Below are 19,163 nucleotides of genomic sequence, written 5' to 3'. Positions count from 1 at the left end.
AACAGGCATGGGTCCACAACCAGTACCACTTCCAGGGGGCTTGGACATTCACGGTTATTCTTTTGATGATGAGGAAATGATGAAGCTTCGAGCAGAGAGGGGTGAAAGGCAGGAGGATGGAGTATAGAACTGAGCAAGAAAAGGGCTCTCGGAAGCCTTTTCAGCATTTGGATTTAATTTCTCAGTGCATAACCCTTATGTCGTGAAGGCGTCATGACCGATGTTTGATTCCTCAAACACCATTCTCGTACCGTCTTCATCAGATTAAGGCAACAATATTTTCCTTCAGAGTTACATTTGAGTTGAAACTATTTATAATCATTTCAAGTGACACATTTCACATGTATTGAGGTGAAGAACTGATGCCCCATTTAGGCCATTACCATAGAGTTTGTTGCATGAATTTTATTGAGCTATGTAACAAAGTATCATTGCCACAAATTTGATTACAAAACCCATCAAGGTTGGTGATAATTTGCCTTTCATTGTTCTTTAAAAGCATGCCAATGGCATTGTGAGAGGATTGTTTGTGTTTGTCAATAACAAAATACATAGTCAAAAGATCCATTAATATGAATTTAAGTTTTTGATTGTCACTACATGCTTAATCCATTTTATTTCACCCAAATAGCATATGAAAACATTACAAACTATCTCTCACCTTATGGTCGGATGGTAAACCTTTTAATTATTGGGGTTAATTATATCTAGAGGATCTTGTGTTCAAGTCGTAAGAGAGTACTATCACATTTGTGCATTACTTTGGTCTATTAGGCCTGTAGGGTGTTTCACCCTAAGAATTAGACAGTTTTAATGTGGGCCTGATATCTTAGGTTCTTTGTTTTATTATTTTAATAGAATTTTGAGAATAAATTGGGTAGTTGAACAGGGAGTATTATAAGTCAAAATAAAAATTTACAAAAAAAACCCCCTAGATTTGCTAATTTAACTAAACACCCCAAATATAAAAAATTTTGTAAAATGACAAAAAACCTCCACCAACCCACAGTGCCAAATTCCGGCCACCACCGGTGGAATTTGGCCGAAAAATGGCGTTATGATGCAGACCGGTCGAATCTGTCTGTTAGGGCGTCATATGGCATTTTTCGGTCAGATCCACTACGGATCTAATCTGAAAAGCAGATCTATGGCCAGATTTGGCCTCGACGGCTGCAAAAGTTCAGATCTGATTGTGGCTGTTGTTGTCGGTCAACGATGACCCTTTAATATTTGGTTCAGATAATTAAGGCCTAACTTGCTGCTATAGTGCTATCTTTGATTTTGGGGGAACCAACTTGATACCTATGAAATCCTGGGAGCTTGAATATCAAGTTTTCTAATGAAGCATAATAAATTTTGTTAATTGCGTATAGTAATAGCATTTTGAGCCAATTTTATTCTTTTAGGGTTTCGTTTAGTTTCTTTAGCTTAACTTTACTACAAGCACTTGAAATAATCGATAGTGATTTGGAAAATTCAGAACATGCGATAGTGGAGTGAAAAATGCATACTATAATTTTTTTTGTTCTTAAAACTTGTTTGTTCATGTCAAAGCCTAATGCTTCTTGGGTGATGGATATTTTGGTATCGTGATGATATTAGTGATGATAGTTTATATGTTAAAAGCCGGAGTGCTACGGTATTGACTATGACATGGCACCTACATGTCACCATTGTGTTATTGTACATGCCTGCAGACGTATGGAAATGTTTTACACTATAGTAATTACAATGCTAAAATGATAACATCTATGGTTGTGTGTTGCTAAGTTGACAATGTGTTTGAAAATTTATGCAATATCGATATCATATTTCTTGAAATAGTGCCTCCATGTGGATTTTGAGCTGGCAACCAAACTGATGGGTTGTTTACTGCACAGATATGTTAAGTCTGAGATCTAGTTTTGTGGGCTAAATCCTTTAGAGCCTTTTGCAGAAGATGCTATTTGAAGAGGTATGCTATATGCACAAATATTGTTGAAGATTTTTTATTTTTTTAACATATGAATCCCTTTTAACTATGTGGCCTACGTGAAATGAAGGATCAAAAGGAGAGAAAAGGCTGAGAGGGAAACAAAAATGGTGAAGGCCATATCCAATCCTCACAACAGGGAGATGGCCATCAGGAAGAGGATCGCAAGCATGTAGTTTTCTCCCTCTCTGCTTGAATTTGTTATTAGATTCATGTGGATGTGATTAAGTCAGTGTCTTTCGATAAAGTCATGATAAACAACTGCATATTTTAAAATCATCAGTAACAATATCTGGGTAATATTTGTCGGTAACATCAACTTCGAGAGTAATTGCTGACATGATTTTTTTTTTTTTTTTTTTCTTTTTCAAAGAACACCATGGTATCAGTTTCCATACACTGTGGAATTAATAAATGTACTGTTAATACATATATATATTTATTTGGCTTTATCATTAACAAGTAGCTACTGGGTTTGGATCATAGTACAGAACCAGTAATACTGTGTAATGGACACATGATTTTACTTCTTATTGCTGATTTTGCCAACCCTTTATATTAATTACTTATTTACTTTTTCATTATTTACAAAGTAGTATCAAGCATCATTGATGCAGACAACTAAACAGTTTACTATTGTTCAGATATAATAAACGAGAAGATGATTTTCCATCATTGAGAGAATACAATGATTACTTGGAGGAAGTGGAGGATATGAGTAAGAACTCCAATCATCCAAACTATCTATCCTACTGAGATTCTATTTGCAAGAGAGCTATTTTGACATGAAAGCTTTATATTGCAGTATTTAACTTGATTGAAGGAATAGATGTACAAGCTATTGAAGAAAAAATTCAGCAATACCAAAAAGAAAATGCTGAACAAATAATGATCAATCAAGCTCGAAAGGTATTTGTATTTTAATAGTTTTCTTACTGTACATCCTCTACAATTCCCGTTATGACAGGTGATTCAATTTGGCATTTCTTCTTTGATTTATGTCACAGAAATTACAGTGAATGTGTGTTTTGTGTTTGATTCTACCCTTAGTTAATTGGAGATATTATCTACAAAAATTTGCTTAGAAGTTATTAATTTTAGTAATACTGATCCTAATCAAACAGGCAGAAGAACTAGCAGCAGCTCTGGCAGCAAGCAAAGGAAATCCTGCACAGAATGATATCGATGGGGTGAGGATAAGATTTATTTATTTATTAGTTAGGTTTTGTCTTGATTACCTGAGTCCTCTTGTGACTTGTTTTCTTAAAAGGGTTAACAAAAGTCATTCGTTATCTCTAATTTGTTGATTCGTTATGAGTCATGTCTACTTCTTCATTTTTATAGATTATTTTTCTTTCTTTCTTTCGAATTGGTTATGCAATGTGGTATTGAGATTACTGGTCACTGGATTGATCTACCTGTGTCATTATTACTACCTTAAAGCGTGTGAAGGATATTTAAATTTGACAGCTGTGACTACTTTCCAACATTGAACTTTGACTGTTTATATATATCCATCCTAACGAAAACAGAAAAAATGTAAACCTCAAAGACAGATTAGTCTAGAACCCTTTCTGAATTCCTAGTTGATGAAGAAAAGAGAGCTGTCTTCAAGCTCCTTTCTAGTAGAAGCCCTGAAAGAGGCAACGAAGTAAATTTTAAACCACAGATTGTTAACCTTGTCTTGTTTCCTTAAAAAATATATGTACTTCACTCCTGCCAAATAACCCAAAACAAGGCCAAAATTGAAAACCTCCATAAGTGTTTGCCTTCTGCTTTACCAGAAGTAGACATTTTGTTCAGTTTGTATTTATTTAAAGTTTTTAATTGATCCATGTTATCCTACATGCAAATATGAATCCTTTTTGAGTGGAGCATGCTGTTACGAGCAATTATATAATTTTTTACTGTACGTTGAAAGCATTAATGCTGTCTATTCTGAAAACCCATGTAAGGTTCCAAGGCCTTCTAAATCTTGGAGTCAAATGTGACTTGAATTGTACTTATCTATTTCTTCAAGGTAAATACTTATTTTGATATTTATTTTGTGTGTCAGCTTGTTGCATATCTTGCATGTTAGGCTAAATGCATCTGGTTGCCATGTTGTTCCTGGTGTGGGATCATATAGCCCTGCAAAACCAATTCTATCATAGGATTGCCTTTTCACCAGTATTACTTTATCAATAAGCTTTATCTTTACAAACTCTTTCTTCTACTTTTCCTAGCTGAGGATGACAACTAAAACATGCAGTTTAGGTTGAAATCTGGAAATGACATCTTTCAAATGGATATTCAGTTTCCCTTTTTCTGTAGCCATTTTTTTACTAGCTCCCAAACTCGAACATTCACTAATAATTTTTTTTGAAGAAATGTCATCTATTCTTCTATTATATCACTGATCCTGATCTGCCCTTAGTGGGAATTCAGGAATCTGTCCCAACAAATATCTTATTTTATGTGTTTTCACCTTGAACATTCTATTTACTAATTTGTTTTGTTGCTGACGACAGGCCCCGGGCCAGAGTTCTCAAGCAGGCATTGGTGTTGATACACAGGGACAATATGCTCCTACACTTGCTGGAGGGCAGCCACGACCAACAGGCATGGGTCCACAACCAGTACCACTTCCAGGGGGCTTGGACATTCACGGTTATTCTTTTGATGATGAGGAAATGATGAAGCTTCGAGCAGAGAGGGGTGGAAAGGCAGGAGGATGGAGTATAGAACTGAGCAAGAAAAGGGCTCTCGAGGAAGCCTTTTCAAGCATTTGGATTTAATTTCTCAGTGCATAACCCTTATGTCGTGAAGGCGTCATGACCGATGATTCGATTCCTCAAACACCATTCTCGTACCGTCTTCATCAGATTAGGGCAACAAATATTTTCCTTCAGAGTTTATCATTTGAGCTGAAACTAGTTATAATCATTTCAAGTGACACATTTCACATGTAATTGAGGTGAAAGAACTGATGCCCCATTTAGGCCATAACCATAGAGTTTGTTGCATGAATTTTATTGAGCTATGTAACAAAGTTTCATTGCCACAAATTTGATTACAAAACCCATCAAAGGTTGGTGATAATTTTGCCTTTCATTGGTCTTTAAAAGCATGCCAATGGCATTGTGAGAGGATTGTTTGTGTTTGTCAATAACAAAATACCTAGACAAAAGATCCATTAATATAAGATTATAAGTTTTTGATTGTCACTACATGCTTAGATGCCATTTTATTTTCACCCCAATAGCATATGAAAACATTACAAACTATCTCTCACCTTGTGGTCGGATGGTAAACCTAAGGTCTGTTTGGTTTGTTATTTTGGATAAGATTTTGGAAATAGTATTAGGTTGTTAAATAGGGTGATTATTATGAGGTAAAATTTAAAAATTAACAAAAAAAACCTCATAGGTTTGCTAATTTAACTAAACACCCTAATATATAAAATTTTTGTAAAATGATAAAAACACCCCCAACCACCCACCCACAGTGTCAGATTCCGGCCACCGCCGGAGTCTGGTCGGAATCTGGCGTTATGATGCAGACCAGTCGGATTTGACCAGTCGTGCGTCGATCTGGCCTTTTCTGGCCAGATCCACCACGGATCGGCTCGGAAAATGCTAGATTTGGTCGTCGACGGCAGCAAAAGGCCAGATCTGGTCGTCAACAGCCGCAAAAGACCAGATCTGGTAGTCAGAGACGGCTGTCGTTGACCGTCAACGATGATCATTTCTTTGGCCGTCGCTGAAAGCCAAATCAGCGAATTATTGGCCAGTTCCGATCATTTTTACGCTGTTGTGATAGATTCCGGCAATCACCGACGGTGGTTGCCAAAATCTGGCAACTATGGGTGGGTGGAGATATTTTTGTTAATTTTTAAACTTTTTTTTCTGTGGGTGTTTAATTAAATTAATAAGCTTAAGGGGTCTAAAAGTAATTAAATATAATATAATAGTATTTCCTAAATAATGAAACAAACAATTATTTTGGGAATAGGGCAGAAAATAAAGAACCAAACGGACCCGTTATTGGGGTTAATTATATCCAGGGGATCTTGTGTTTGGGTCGTAAGAGAAATATCTACCACATTTGTGTAATTACCTTGGTCCATTAGGTTTGTAAGGTATTTCGTGATCCTAAGGATTAGACATGTTTTAATGTAAGCCTGAATACCTTAAATACCTTAAAAAAAAAAAAAAATTACAAACTCAAAATATTATGCCTAGTTCAGCATTTTATTTCAGAATTGTTAATGCAGAAATCTGCCATCATATAAATGGAAAAAGGTGTGATGATGCGAGATTAGGGTTTTGCAGGTGGAAAACGCCGGGGATTAGAAAACACTGGGTCTTTTGGTTTAGTATTTCTACCTATATTCACAATCCTATCCCCAAATATTGTTTGGCACATTATTCGAATATTAATGAATTTTTTTTAATTACTCTTAGACCCCTTAATTTTTATAATTTTACTAAATACCCCCAGAAAAAAGTTTAAAATTAGCAAAAACACCCCACCCCATCCATACTTGTCAGATTCCGGCAACCACCGTCGGTGGTAGCCAGAATCTGTCACAACGCTTAACCACCGAACTAATTGGTTATTCACCGATCTGGCCTTTTCCTGCCAGATCCACGGAAAAGGCCAAACCTGGCCGTCAATGACGGCCAAGAAATGGTCGTCGTTGATGTCACGATGGCCAAAACTTGGCCATCGTTGACCGAAAACAAACAGCCACTCTTTGGCCGTCGTGGACCTTTACGGCCATGACAACCACATTTGGGCGTAGATCTGGCCTTTTTCGGCTAGATCCGTGGTGGATCTGACCGGAAAAGGCCATAGCAATGTCTTACGCACAGATCCCATTGATCTGTTTTAACAATTTTTCGGCCAGATTCCGACGGTGTGCCGAAATCTGGCACTAAGGGTGGTGGGAGTATTTTTATCATTTGCATAGTGGGTGTTTAATTAATTAGCAAATCTTAAAGTTTTTATAAATTTTAAATTTTATGTCATAATACTCCCCTATTCAACTACCCAAAATTATTCCTAAAATCCTATCTAAAATAATGACTCAAACGCGCCCACAGATTTTAATGAGCTGCAGAGCAAGCCCATGAAGTTGAGCTTGTTTAAAACACATCATATACCGCGACATTTACGGTAAATATAAATCAATATGGGTGGAATTTTACATCCCAATCTCTATAACCTCCATCTTTAATTACCCTTAAAACCAATTCACTCTTCACCACCACTGTCTGACTCGCCCTCTGTATCATCTTTAATTATTATCGTCATTTTTATGGCGTTCTGCCCTTTGATTTTATTACTAGCTCCTGTAATGGCCGCCATGCAGTTGAGGTCGACGTTGAAGTGCAACTTACCAGGAACCAACTGGTGGTCTGGGAGTGCTGCACTGCAGGGACCAGAGGATCTTGTTTATGATCCTGAGCTAAAGCTAGCCTGTACAGGTTGTGATGATGGCGGAATCAAACGAGTCAGTCACCCTCAACGACTCGGCTGCTGACTCGGTGATTAAGAATTTATCAACACTGCCGGGAGACCGCTCGGACTCGCTCTTCGAAATAACATATTTTCGTCTGACGCTACAGGTCAGTACTTTTAACCTCAGTTCTTATTCATTTGTGTAAATAAAAAAAAAATTCTTTGTTATTTACAGGGGCTGCTGAGAATCACCGTGATAAGATTGAGGATTTGACGGAAAAGGCCGAAGGTGTAAAATTCAGGCTGACAGTTCAGTGGAAATTGTGGAGAATGGGATGATAATATTTCACAGATGCTTCTATAAATCGACTTATCTGAGAGTATAAAGAGCATATTAGAGGCAAGCCTCATGAGATTTATGAGCTTTGATTCTAAAACAAAGAAGACGAAGGTGTTTTTCTCAGCTTTTCTTTGCTAATGGAGTTCACTTTCACCCGATCAAACACTGGAGAAATACATAGCATGGGCTGCCACAAATGGTGAAAACTGGTGGGGTTCTGACTTTTTTGATTTAGAAGGAAACCCAATTACTCTCTATCATCATCCCCTAATGGCACTGGCTTCCAGTGGCATCAAGATTGGAAATTATCTCTACTGTGGTTCCATACAATCCTTCATTCTCCGCCTTGATCTCAATCAACATCCTACATGTTAATTCACAATATCACTAAATATTTAATCCTCAGTATGATCATAAATGAGAATCCCTTTAGCTGCAAAATAATTAATGATCTTCACAACATATGCAAATCCCAGGTACACTTGCAAACTATTTAAGAGAATTATTATATAGTTAGGTGGAGCAATTTTTATGTTTATGACATCTCTCATGATCTTTAATACATACTTTGCTCTTCAGAATTCAGTGTCTGAACTCGAAGCAGCAGGAAATAATTCAATCTAGTTATTCATGGCAGGAATGTATGTCAAGGCAAGATACATTTATGATAATTTACTAGTACCAGGGATAAATTATGAATCTGGAGGGTTTACCCTGCTCATATATATTCATGTAATTGTCTTTGTTATTCAGAATTCTTCAAAACAAATATGCAGGTACAAATTGAAAACCAATATTTAAGAAAATTATAAAGGGATCAGGTGAGCAAATCTCTATACTATGACATCTCTCATGATATTCAATGTATAATTCTCTTTGTTCTTGAGAATTCAGGTATATCAAGATTAATATATATATATGTATATATGATTTTTTTTTTTTTTTTGTAATTGAATGTTTCGGACTAATTTGCATCACCTCGACTAATCACACGAGACCCTAAATTAATGATAGAGTAAACTCTCTAGTGGCCACACCTTTTAGCAACTGATGAGAATTAGGTGTTTCTACTACTCATATTAGTAAACAAGAAAATTCAACATTCTCATTCAAAAGCAGCAAAAGAAGTAATTAAATTAGAAATGAGCAATGAAAAGTACGGTTATTATTCAAGAATTCGAAGTTCAAATCTCCATGACTAACGCCTCGAAGATTAGTTGAAGTACGTACAAGTTGGCTCGAATCTCCGAATCCCAAAAAAAAGTACAGCTATTTTTAAGGTTTGGAGTTTGAATCCCCTAATTAAGGTTTTTAGGAGACTAATTAAGATACACAAACTAGTTCAGACATCTCTAATACCAAAAAAAAAAAAAAGTACAGCTATTTTTATGGCTAATAATTATAAAGAGAAGAATTCAGCATACTTCCGTTACAGGTAGATAGGGGTGAAGTAACTTGTTTTCTGTAGTTGTGCTGACGGATTTTGGGGACCAAGCTTATTGTGAGCCATCATAGTTTCTCTTTAAGGGCCAAAGCCAAAATCAAAATGATTGACAGTCGAGTGTTTTTAAGAGTCCACAAATCTATCTTCACCTCGCATTTAATGCATGGACAAGTACATCTAGCTAGCTTCTAATTTGGCAATTACAAGACAACTTATTGATTCAAGTATCAACATCGATCTTCTATCAAAAGACCTGATCATGAAGACAAGAAAACATGGTGACAGATTATTTATGTCCCCAACAACGTTTTGTAATTGTGTTTTACTTTGAATTAATGAAAAACAATCACGATTGACCTATACGCTTGGAATTGTTATCCTGCAATTAGAAACTTGAAATTAAGTTCTCATTTTCAACTTTAGGAAGTATACATATATACAACAACTTCTGCGACTACAGCTTGATGTACTCCTGAAGGAATGATCAAGCAGAAAAAAAAAAAAATATATATATTATAATATCGTTGCATACAAAGAGAGATATGCAGAGATTAAATGATAAATAACTTAAATAAACATAAAACATTAAATAAACTTAAATAAACTTAAAATAAACTTCATAAACTAATTAAATAACATTAATTTAATAATCTTACAACTTTAAGACAACGGCGGCAGACCGCACAGAATCATATTAAGAAGTGAGATTAACACTACTAGGTAACGGCGGCAATGCCGCACTGGAACCAGATAAGTGATGAACAAAAATTAAGAAACATGACACCAAATAAAAACTTAAATAAACATTAAATAAAACTTAATAAACATTAAAATCAACATGATGAATGATATTAAAAGAACTAGAACTTGAAAGATTAAAAGAGAATAATCAAAAACTTGAAAGATTAAACATTGAATGATTATTGAAAGAAATTTAACTTACAATGAAGCTTTCTTTTTGGGAGCTTTTGGGAAGTTTACATCAAAAAAGTGAAAGAGAAAGTTTAGAATTGGCTTGGCAAAGCTTGGTTCACATTACACGAATCCTTCAATTTATAGAAAACCTTATCTCTATAGCATCACATGAATACTATGGAGTGGATATTTTAATATTTTTTTTTTTTTTTAAAGAGCATTAATTGTCTCTTTTGCAGGGAATCTCTGACTCTTCATATTATGCCGATATTCTCTGAAGCTGATGTCGGTTTTTTGGCCAGTCTTCTTTTTGAGAGAAGTGTATTCGAACTGTTTGGAATGTTAATGATTCCATAACATCATCTTCATGCTCTGGGCGAGGTTGACCGAGGCACAAGAGCTTTGGTAAAATCTTCTCTGTCTTCTTCTTCTGCTTCCTTTTCTTCATCTGGAGTTGTGAAAGAATAGACTTGAGGTGGTCTTTGAGTTCTTGTTTTGTCTTGGCTCCGGCTAAGGATACTGATGCCACAGTCTTTTCTGTAAAAAATTGACAATTTCAGGGGTAATTGCCTGAGTTTGATGAGGTGAACTTGAGAGACAAAGTCGAATTTTTTCTTTGGACACGTGGGATGCATCAATTATCCCACCACTTGACTTTAAATTTGCGGATCAAATTAGGGAGATTGCTAATGTTTTGGACGATTTCATATTCCCATTGTAAAATCCACGAGAGGTGGAACTTTGCTGAGAAATGGTGATGGAGGGAAGTTTGAATCGCTTCGGAAACTTTGAACTTGAGTTTGAACTCATTGAATCCTTCATGGACAGTTGGGGTAGGATTTGGAATTATCCAAAATGATCCCACCATTGGGAAAACCATTGGGAAATTTGAATAAGTGTTTTTTTTTGAAGTAATCTCCAGGATGTGCCTGTGTGACTATTTTGGAGAAAGAGTGATATGTTCCAGGCTCTTTGATAGTCCGAGTAATTATATCCAGGGGGTCAAATTTTGGAAAAATTTTCTGAATTGGTTTGGGTTGGATCCCCAATCAGAAGGACTAGGATTTTCATAATATGAAAGTGTGAATGAGTGATAATCCCGGTTGGTTTTTATCCCTAGTGTTTAAACTCACAAGAGTCAGAATCAACAAAAGAAATTCTAAAATTTTTGAGTTTTCCTTAAATCTTCAGGGATAAAATGAAATTTTTTGGAAAATTTGTTGAACTAATTGTTTAGGGTTTTCAAAATCATAACCTTCTTCAAAAACCAAAGATTAGTTGCAATTCCTTTTTGAATATATTTTTGTCCTGGTTTAAGGCTTTTAATGTGTAGTCCAGGAACAAGTTCTTTGTTTTTTGAAAGAGCAATTTGAGCTGCCTTTTGCAATGTCTTAGTGAAATTTTTTCACATGGGAAAATTCTTGGGAATTTTTTGGAAGAGTTTGAAGTCTTTAAATTTCAAAATCTCATTTTTTTGTAAATTTGGTGTTTAACCCAATCATAGCAAGGGCTGCTTCTAGACTTTGCTAAAAAAGCTGATCCAATTCTGGATTTGTTCTGTATTTGTTGGGCTCTGAGAAGAGCTTGTTGAGGCTATGCCTTTTCCTTTTGATTGTTGGGCCTTTTCTTGGGCTTCTCTCATACGATATCATACCATATTTGGTGTTTGTGGGCTTTTGGGCATAAGAAGCCTTTGATTGTTTTTGAGTGATTGAGGGTTGGTCTTTTTGGGAGGCTGATGGTTATCTCCCCTGAAGGAATTCCCTGGTGAGGAAGTCAGGCAGGGAATTACTTCTCCTTTGATGTATTCAATGTCAAATCAAACACATATAAATTGCTTGCCACCATGCAAAATTTGTTTTGATGCAATATTTGAACATCCTTTTGTAAAACATGTTTAGCAGTTTGACAATTAATACGAAGTAAACTTTTTGATTTAGTAAATCACTTTGAATTGGAATGCATAGGACAATGCATAAAATCTCTTTTTTGATAGTGGAGTATTTTTGTTGAGTTTCATTCCAAATTTGGAAGTAAATTGGACAACTTGTTCTTTGTTATCTTATACTTGTTTGAGAATACCTCCATACCCTAAATCTGAGGCATCGGTTTCAACTATTTTGAAGGCTAGGTTTGCTAAATGCAACATGGTAAATGGGTGATTTGGGCTTTAATCTGTCGGATTGTATTAGTGTGTTGGTTTGCCCACGGTGCTGGATTCTTCTTCAACTTTCATATAAAGGTTTGCAAATTTGACTAAGTTTAGGATAAAAGCCTCCATAACTAATAGACTTCCTAAGAACTTTGTACTGAGTTTTATCAGTGATGACATCAGGATTTTTACCAAATTCAATGGATCTTTGATAGGTATAATTGTACCATTGTAGATTATTTGTCCTAAAAATCGGACCCTTGTTTGGAAAAGGTTTATTTTGTTTTTGAAACAACTACCCATTTGTTTTGACAATATGAATAATGTCTTAAATGTTTAAAGTGTTGATCTATACTAGATAAATATAAAACATCATCGATATAGACAATAGGAATTGGAAGTATGGATTGAAAATTTCATTCATTATTCTTTGGAATTCGGATGGCATTTTTTTAACCCAAAGGGCATTACATTCCATTCATATTGACCAAATGGTACAATAGCAGTTTTATATCCTATCTTCTGGCTTAATTTGGATTTGCCAAAACCCAGATTTCAGTCGATTTGGAAAAGATTCTTGAATTGGATAGTTTTTGTATAAATCTTTTTTGTTTGGGATTGAATATCTTATCCATCTTAAGGCTGTATTAGAGGTTTATAATTTAGACAAGTCTTGGAACTCCTCTTTCAAGTTCAGCATTTTTCTGAACATAGAAGCGGAGCAACTCCAAGACTTGCTTTCCTATTAATTTTTTCTGTAGAAATCATCGATTTCCTTTTACAATGTTCCTCTATTCTTTATGCATTTGTATTGGTCTGGCTTTTGTAGGTATTTCTTTTTCATCAAAATCTTTTCATAAGACGACTAACCATATGTTTTTTTCTATCCCAAAAGGCATTAGGTAGGTCAGAGCAAATTTGAGTTTCAATAGTTTTTTGTATTGTTTTATCTTTGTGCGGATATCATTATGTTGAAGTTGGGATTCGATTCTTTTAGTTTTAACTTCTTCTTGGAGGAAGTATATATGTTTTTGTATATGTAGGATAAGGTGATTAATTTCATTCTTTGACGTTGAGTATTTTTGGAGGATATTAAGGTTTCTTTGGATGGGTTTGTTTATAAAGTTGAAGATAAGTACTTCCCCATTATTTGTGTGGATTCCCCGAATCATCAACACTAAATGGTTGTATTAAACTAATGAATGTTTTCCTAGTATCATACTTCTTCTCAATTTTACTAATAAGAATGAGTGTTTAAACAAATATTTTGATTACAAACTTAACATTGGATAATTTGTAATTGATAAAAAGTGTTGACCATTGATGATTTAGCAGATTCTAGTGTTTTTCATAGTATTTTGTAGGAACTAAACCTTCTTGAATACAGTTGAAGTCGCTCCAGTATCAATAGAGCATTGTTTCTAGGATAAATTCATCATTGATTAAGAGTTTTTATCTTAATATGCCATTTTGATAAGTTATTTGGTTAGCATATTATGACTTCATTATGATCTTCATCATCTTCATCATCTTCATATTTTTCTTTTCTTTGGCAATAAGTATTTGAATGTTGTTTTTGTTGTTCTTAAATCTAACTTCATTTTTAGTTGTTGTATTTCTTTGTTAAATCTTCGGTATTAATTTCCATTTTTCTTGTTTTTCGAATTTGTCACATAATATTTGAAAGCTATAAGCTTTATGGTTTCTATTTCCTATCAGTTTTTTCGAAGGTATTTTTAATCTCTCTAGATACTCTTTTCCAAAAAGGATCATCAATTTATAACGGCTTCTAAGAGAATTCTTGGTCTTTGGTTTAAGACATTTATTTCATTTTCCTAGAGGTTTCAATTTCATCAATTTGGTTGCATCAGACATTTCTTTTTCACTTGAATCAGAATCAGAGGACTGTACATGATCATTTCATTTATGTATGAGCTCATCATCAGGCTTAATTCTCTAATTCCTTTACTAATTTTACAATATCTAGCAATATGACCCTGTTTACCGCATCTAAAGCACGTGAATTGTTTTGTGGTTTGTCTGTTTTAGAAATTTGCTTTGTTGAAAAGGTTTTTTCCTAAATGTGGTTTGTATGTATGGTTCTTATGATTTTCCATGTTCTATGACGATTATTCTGGTTTTGTCACTTGACCATTACAGGTTATGTGTTTCTTGGTTTTCTTTCCTTTAAAAGAATTTATGTGATGATTGTCAAATTGTTGACAAAAATTTCCTAATTCTTTCCTAACTGTTTCTCTCTTTTTGCCTTTGGTAGGCGAGTTTTTCATCTTTGCAAATTTTAATCCAACTTTTGGACAAAATTATGTAATAAGTTTGATTGTCTATGGTATAGTACCATCATATTGTTTCCTAATTTTTTCTCTAACCTTTTCAGCTAGGATGTTGGTAAACCGGCCAAAAATTTAACCTTCCAATAGGCTTTATTACTATCAGGCATTTGCATAACCCTAACAAAAAATGTTTCTTTATACCATCTATAATCATGAAGGGTTTTGCATTTTAAGTTCATTAGTGCAGCTTGACTTTTGTCTTTTACGTTTGCGGGGTCTCCTACAAATGGAAGTTATCGCAAAAATTAAGGTATTCACAGCATCTTGAATTTCATTACCATCTTCATCCAAAATTGGTATCCATTATCATTAAGTTTGATTCGGAAGAATTTCACTTTGGTTTTGTTCTGTAGGTGGCTATCCCACCAGATTTGAGAGCCAGTGAAGCCAACTACCAATAAGTGGGCTATGGCTTGGTCTGTTGAACTATGTTTAGTCCTATAGGCATTACTGACCATAGTCATTTGTTGTAAGACCATAATAATGTTATAATTAGACATGCCACTATGTTCCATTCATAGATAGAATTGACATTGTATTTTCTTTGTTGTATTTAAGAGGATTCTTCCAAAACTAAATCTGGGTGAAGCTCTTGGAAAATACTTTTCGGAGGTTTTTCCAATTTATGTTGTTGATTTGAGTAGAATGATCACTTGAGGAAGTTTTGATCATGTTTCTGATGATTCTGATGAATCTGTTTTACACATAAAATTTATATGTTTGAAGTTGGGGGGTGTCTGGTGCACAACACTAGAGATTCTTCTTTATCTGGTTGAGTTTTCTATTTATTTCTTACATAAACTCTTCTTTTTTGGTTAAAGTTTTAGTGTGTTTTGGAGGGATTCATGTGGAATAAATAGGTTTGTTATCAACAATTTTTAGTGGTTTTGACCATTCGTCAATGGTTTGAGGATGGGTTTTGCAACAACATCTTCAATTCATTTAACTGTTCGCTAATAGTATTCAAACATTGGTTTGTATAATTATTTGTTGATAAATATTTTTTATATCATTTCCTGATATTTCATTTAAATTTTCTTTGACTTTAAAAGGTGAAGCCTTAATTTCTACTCCTTATAGGGAATCATTACTTTTGTTAAAGGTGGATGAGTACTCTATTTCTTCACTATCTTTCCTCTTACTTTTTCCACGGTTTTGTTTTTGTTGGACATTGATTGTTTTTTCACTATCAACCATTGGAAGAAAGGTAAAAGAATTTGGTGTGTTTTCATAAAGTTGTAATAATTTTGTTGAATTAAGTCTCTTTCTTTTTTATTAAAGTTTTTGAAGAATGTTTTTCTTAATTCTTGATTATCTTTTAAATAAAATCATTTTTTAAGAAGGTTTTATCAATATCAAATTTTTCAATAATGTTTAACTCTGGCAAATCTGTCATTTGGGAATAGGTTTGAGACATTCTTTGTGATGTCTCTTCCCCATCTTGTTGGGAGGGTGTTTGAACTGAATATAAGGTTGTGGTATGGTTGAGAAATTACAATTCCTTAATATTTGTTTTAACTTGCTAGGTCTAGGGGGTATCTTACTGAACAAGAAGATCTTCTTTGTTCAAGAGGTTCTTTGGGATTTAATCTGGATAGATAAGTTAAGTCATCAAACTTATTATTGAGGCCTACTAAACCTAATCCGAACACTTCCCTCAGAATTTCAGTTATGTTTTCGATTTCTGTATTTTGGATTGGTTGGGTTAAGGTTTGGAATTCTCATTTCTAAAGGAATAACTGCGTTAGTTAATCCCCAATCCTTGATAAGTTATTTGATCCCAATTGATCGTTTTAGGAACTGTTATGTTTGATCTTGTTAAATCAGTTTGATAACACTGTTGGCCTTTTGGTCATGATTAATGGCTCTAGTTTCAAAAGCTGATTGCATTACTTATATTTGAATCCTATAAATGGCTGCTATAGGGAGGGTTCCCGGTTTTAAGTCATAATTAAACGTTTAATATTAAAGTTAAAACGTCTATTATATTTTGGTCATCTAAGCAGACTGTGAAATCGGGATAACAATTGAAATAAATTGGTCCATTGGACACTGGATTCTATTGTTCCTAATAGAGAATCTCTAAATCTTAGCCATCTACAATCCTCAAACGGCAAAGATGGCAGTGTCCAGCCTTCAATGCTGAGAGTTTGATTCCTATTTGGACAAGTCCTATATGAAGATAATTATAACTCTTTTTGTATTTTTTAACCATTTCTTTAGATAATATGAGTTATTTGAGTAGAATTGTTTATCTTAAGAGTTTTTTTCTTCTGTTTTAATAATGTATTTAGATTTGTTTAAAGGGTTAACTCTATTGAGACTTGATAATTCCTTCTTTGTAAACATCTGATATAGAAATTTTGGAAATGTTCCATTTATCAAAATGTTTTTGTAAATCTTGAGGTCTTATGACCTGTTGTCTTTTTGTATACATCATGACTTGTTTCAATTATGTTGTCATTTTGATTTATACAAATCTCTTCTTGATGAACAATCTGTTCATCTCTAGTATTAGAACTGGAAGTAGACTTGATCTAGAAAAGTTTTCCATTTTGTGACACTTATTTCTTTCCCTACAGTGTTGTCAACGGACTTACAACGGTTAATCCTACAGCCCCAAAAAGACTCGGTATTCAAATATTAATAAACAAAATTTAAACATCCTAAATCCCTGCCTCCTCACTGGCTCTGATATCAGAAGGGACACAGGATCTTTGCACACAAGAGGAGATACAGAGATTAAACAAACTTAAATAACTTATAAACATAAAACTTAAATAAACTTAAATAAACTTAAATAAACATTAATTTAAGAGAACGGCGGTAGAGCCGCACAGAAATCATATTAAGAAGTGAGAGTAACACTTAACTAGGTAACGCGGCAGTGCCGCACTGGAACCAGATTAAGTGATGAACAAAAATTTAAAGAAACAAAGAACACAAATAAAACTTAATAAACATTAAATAAACTTAAAAACATTAAAATCAAACATGATGAATGATTATTAAAAGAACTAGAACTTGAAAGATTAAAAGAGAATAATCAAAGAACTTAAAGATTATATATATATATATATATATATATATATTAATATTATATATATATATATATATATATATATATATATAATATTATATATATATATATTATATAAGATCAAATGATCCTTCTAGCTACTTGAATAGTAACATTTTTTGTCTATCTTATTGATGAGATTCGGATTTATCTATTATTTACATCAAATAGTAATAATCAGAACATGTTCTTTCCCTAACTCGAATCTAAATATCATATTTTCGATGGAGTCAAGTGTATCATTGAACTAATATGGTATATACATATTTTGAGAAAATTTATAGATAGTTTTAGATTAGAGAATGTTTGATCTTGGATAAGTAACACCCTGTAGAAGGACCACTGGATTTTTGGTGCTCAATGCTCATAGCTAAACAACTCCATTAAATCAGAATCAAATCAAATCCTCAAAAGCAAAAATGATAAAGAGATAGAAATAAGACCACCAAGATAGAGTTACTGGTTGGAATTCGTACATAGTATGGTTATATAGTCTATAACGAGTTCTCAAGACTAGTTTCAATAGGGAGAACACATGTTCCCCCCCAGGTTTGGCTAAACCGCAAAAAGACACTTTATCACCCATCAAGTTTTTAAACAGTACTTTCCCACCCAACGTTATGTTCTATGAGGAAAATTCATTCTTAACATGGTATAACAGTGTAATGATGAAAATACCCTTCTCTCTTCTCCTCTTTCTTATTTCTCCTTCGTTGAAATCGCTAGGCGTTTGCACCTAGCTAGGTGCATTAGTCGAAATCACACCCAACCTTCTCACCACATTTTCTTCACACAATCAACACACAAATCTTCACCCTTATCAAAATCAACACAAACAACATCATCCAAATAAAAATAAAAAAAATTAAAAACTGAAGAAAAAATAGTTGGCTAGAATCGCTGGGAGCCGATTCACACCTAGTAAGGTGCGAATTAGTCGGATCCCACCGATCGAATCGCAGCCGGCTGAATCAACACGAATAATGTGATTCTGTTTCACCATCCCTTCTTTGATCCCATCAATTTCCCCAACAATCAATACACAAAAACAACCCATTGTCCCAACAACACAATATACACCAAATCCAGGTTTGAATGGGGTCAGATGCGATTCGATCGGAATCACACTTGGTCGGGTGCGATTCGACCTACACGCACCTAGCCAGTGCGATTCCAATCGAATCGCACTTGGCTGAGTACGATTCCGATCAAATTGCACCAGGGCATTGTGATTCGGCCAATTGGTGGAGATTGACTTGAATTACACCTCCAGGTGCGATTTTGACCGAATTGCACTAGGTCGGTTGCGATTTTAGCCAATTGGTGGGGGTGGGGTTGGAGGATTTTGGGGTGGGAAAGTGTTTGAATTTAGGGTTTGTTGTTTTCTAAGTTCATATATAAGATAAAATGATATATTACCCTTTGACTTTTTTTTTTTCAATTTACCATTCTGTCATCCTTCAAT

The 19,163-nt window shown here is 34.3% G+C and overlaps 1 protein-coding gene across 2 annotated transcripts; it reads left to right on the top strand.

Annotated features, from left to right (window-relative positions):
• Positions 1 to 1,860: 1,860 nt before the first annotated feature.
• LOC116134483 lies at positions 1,861 to 5,164 on the top strand. 2 transcript variants are annotated; one of them, XM_031420174.1, is made up of 6 exons: positions 1,861 to 1,954; positions 2,043 to 2,144; positions 2,617 to 2,690; positions 2,796 to 2,881; positions 3,097 to 3,162; positions 4,483 to 5,164. In XM_031420174.1, the coding sequence occupies exons 2-6, from the start codon at positions 2,080 to 2,082 to the stop codon at positions 4,747 to 4,749; spliced, it is 558 nt and encodes a 185-aa protein (XP_031276034.1). In that variant the 5' UTR covers positions 1,861 to 1,954; positions 2,043 to 2,079; the 3' UTR covers positions 4,750 to 5,164. The 2 variants fall into 2 exon arrangements, with proteins under 2 accessions (XP_031276034.1, XP_031276033.1); XM_031420173.1 differs by having other exon boundaries at positions 2,778 to 2,881; positions 4,483 to 5,163.
• The last annotated feature ends 13,999 nt before the right edge of the window (positions 5,165 to 19,163 follow it).

Source organism: Pistacia vera, unplaced genomic scaffold, assembly GCF_008641045.1.
Source record: "Pistacia vera cultivar Batoury unplaced genomic scaffold, PisVer_v2 Contig289, whole genome shotgun sequence".
Taxonomy (NCBI): Eukaryota; Viridiplantae; Streptophyta; class Magnoliopsida; order Sapindales; family Anacardiaceae; genus Pistacia; species Pistacia vera.
The sequence above is the reverse complement of the archived record's forward strand: the minus strand, read 5'-3'. Positions and strand labels throughout refer to the sequence as shown.

Excerpts from the sequence above, each read along its gene's own strand:
- LOC116134483 (XM_031420173.1), top strand. The coding sequence starts at position 2,080 with ATGGTGAAGGCCATATCCAATCCTCACAACAGGGAGATGGCCATCAGG. Across the intron at positions 2,145-2,616 it reads AGGAAGAGGATCGCAAGCAT|ATATAATAAACGAGAAGATG; the intron begins GTAGTTTTCTCC and ends ACTATTGTTCAG. Across the intron at positions 2,882-3,096 it reads TGATCAATCAAGCTCGAAAG|GCAGAAGAACTAGCAGCAGC; the intron begins GTATTTGTATTT and ends CTAATCAAACAG.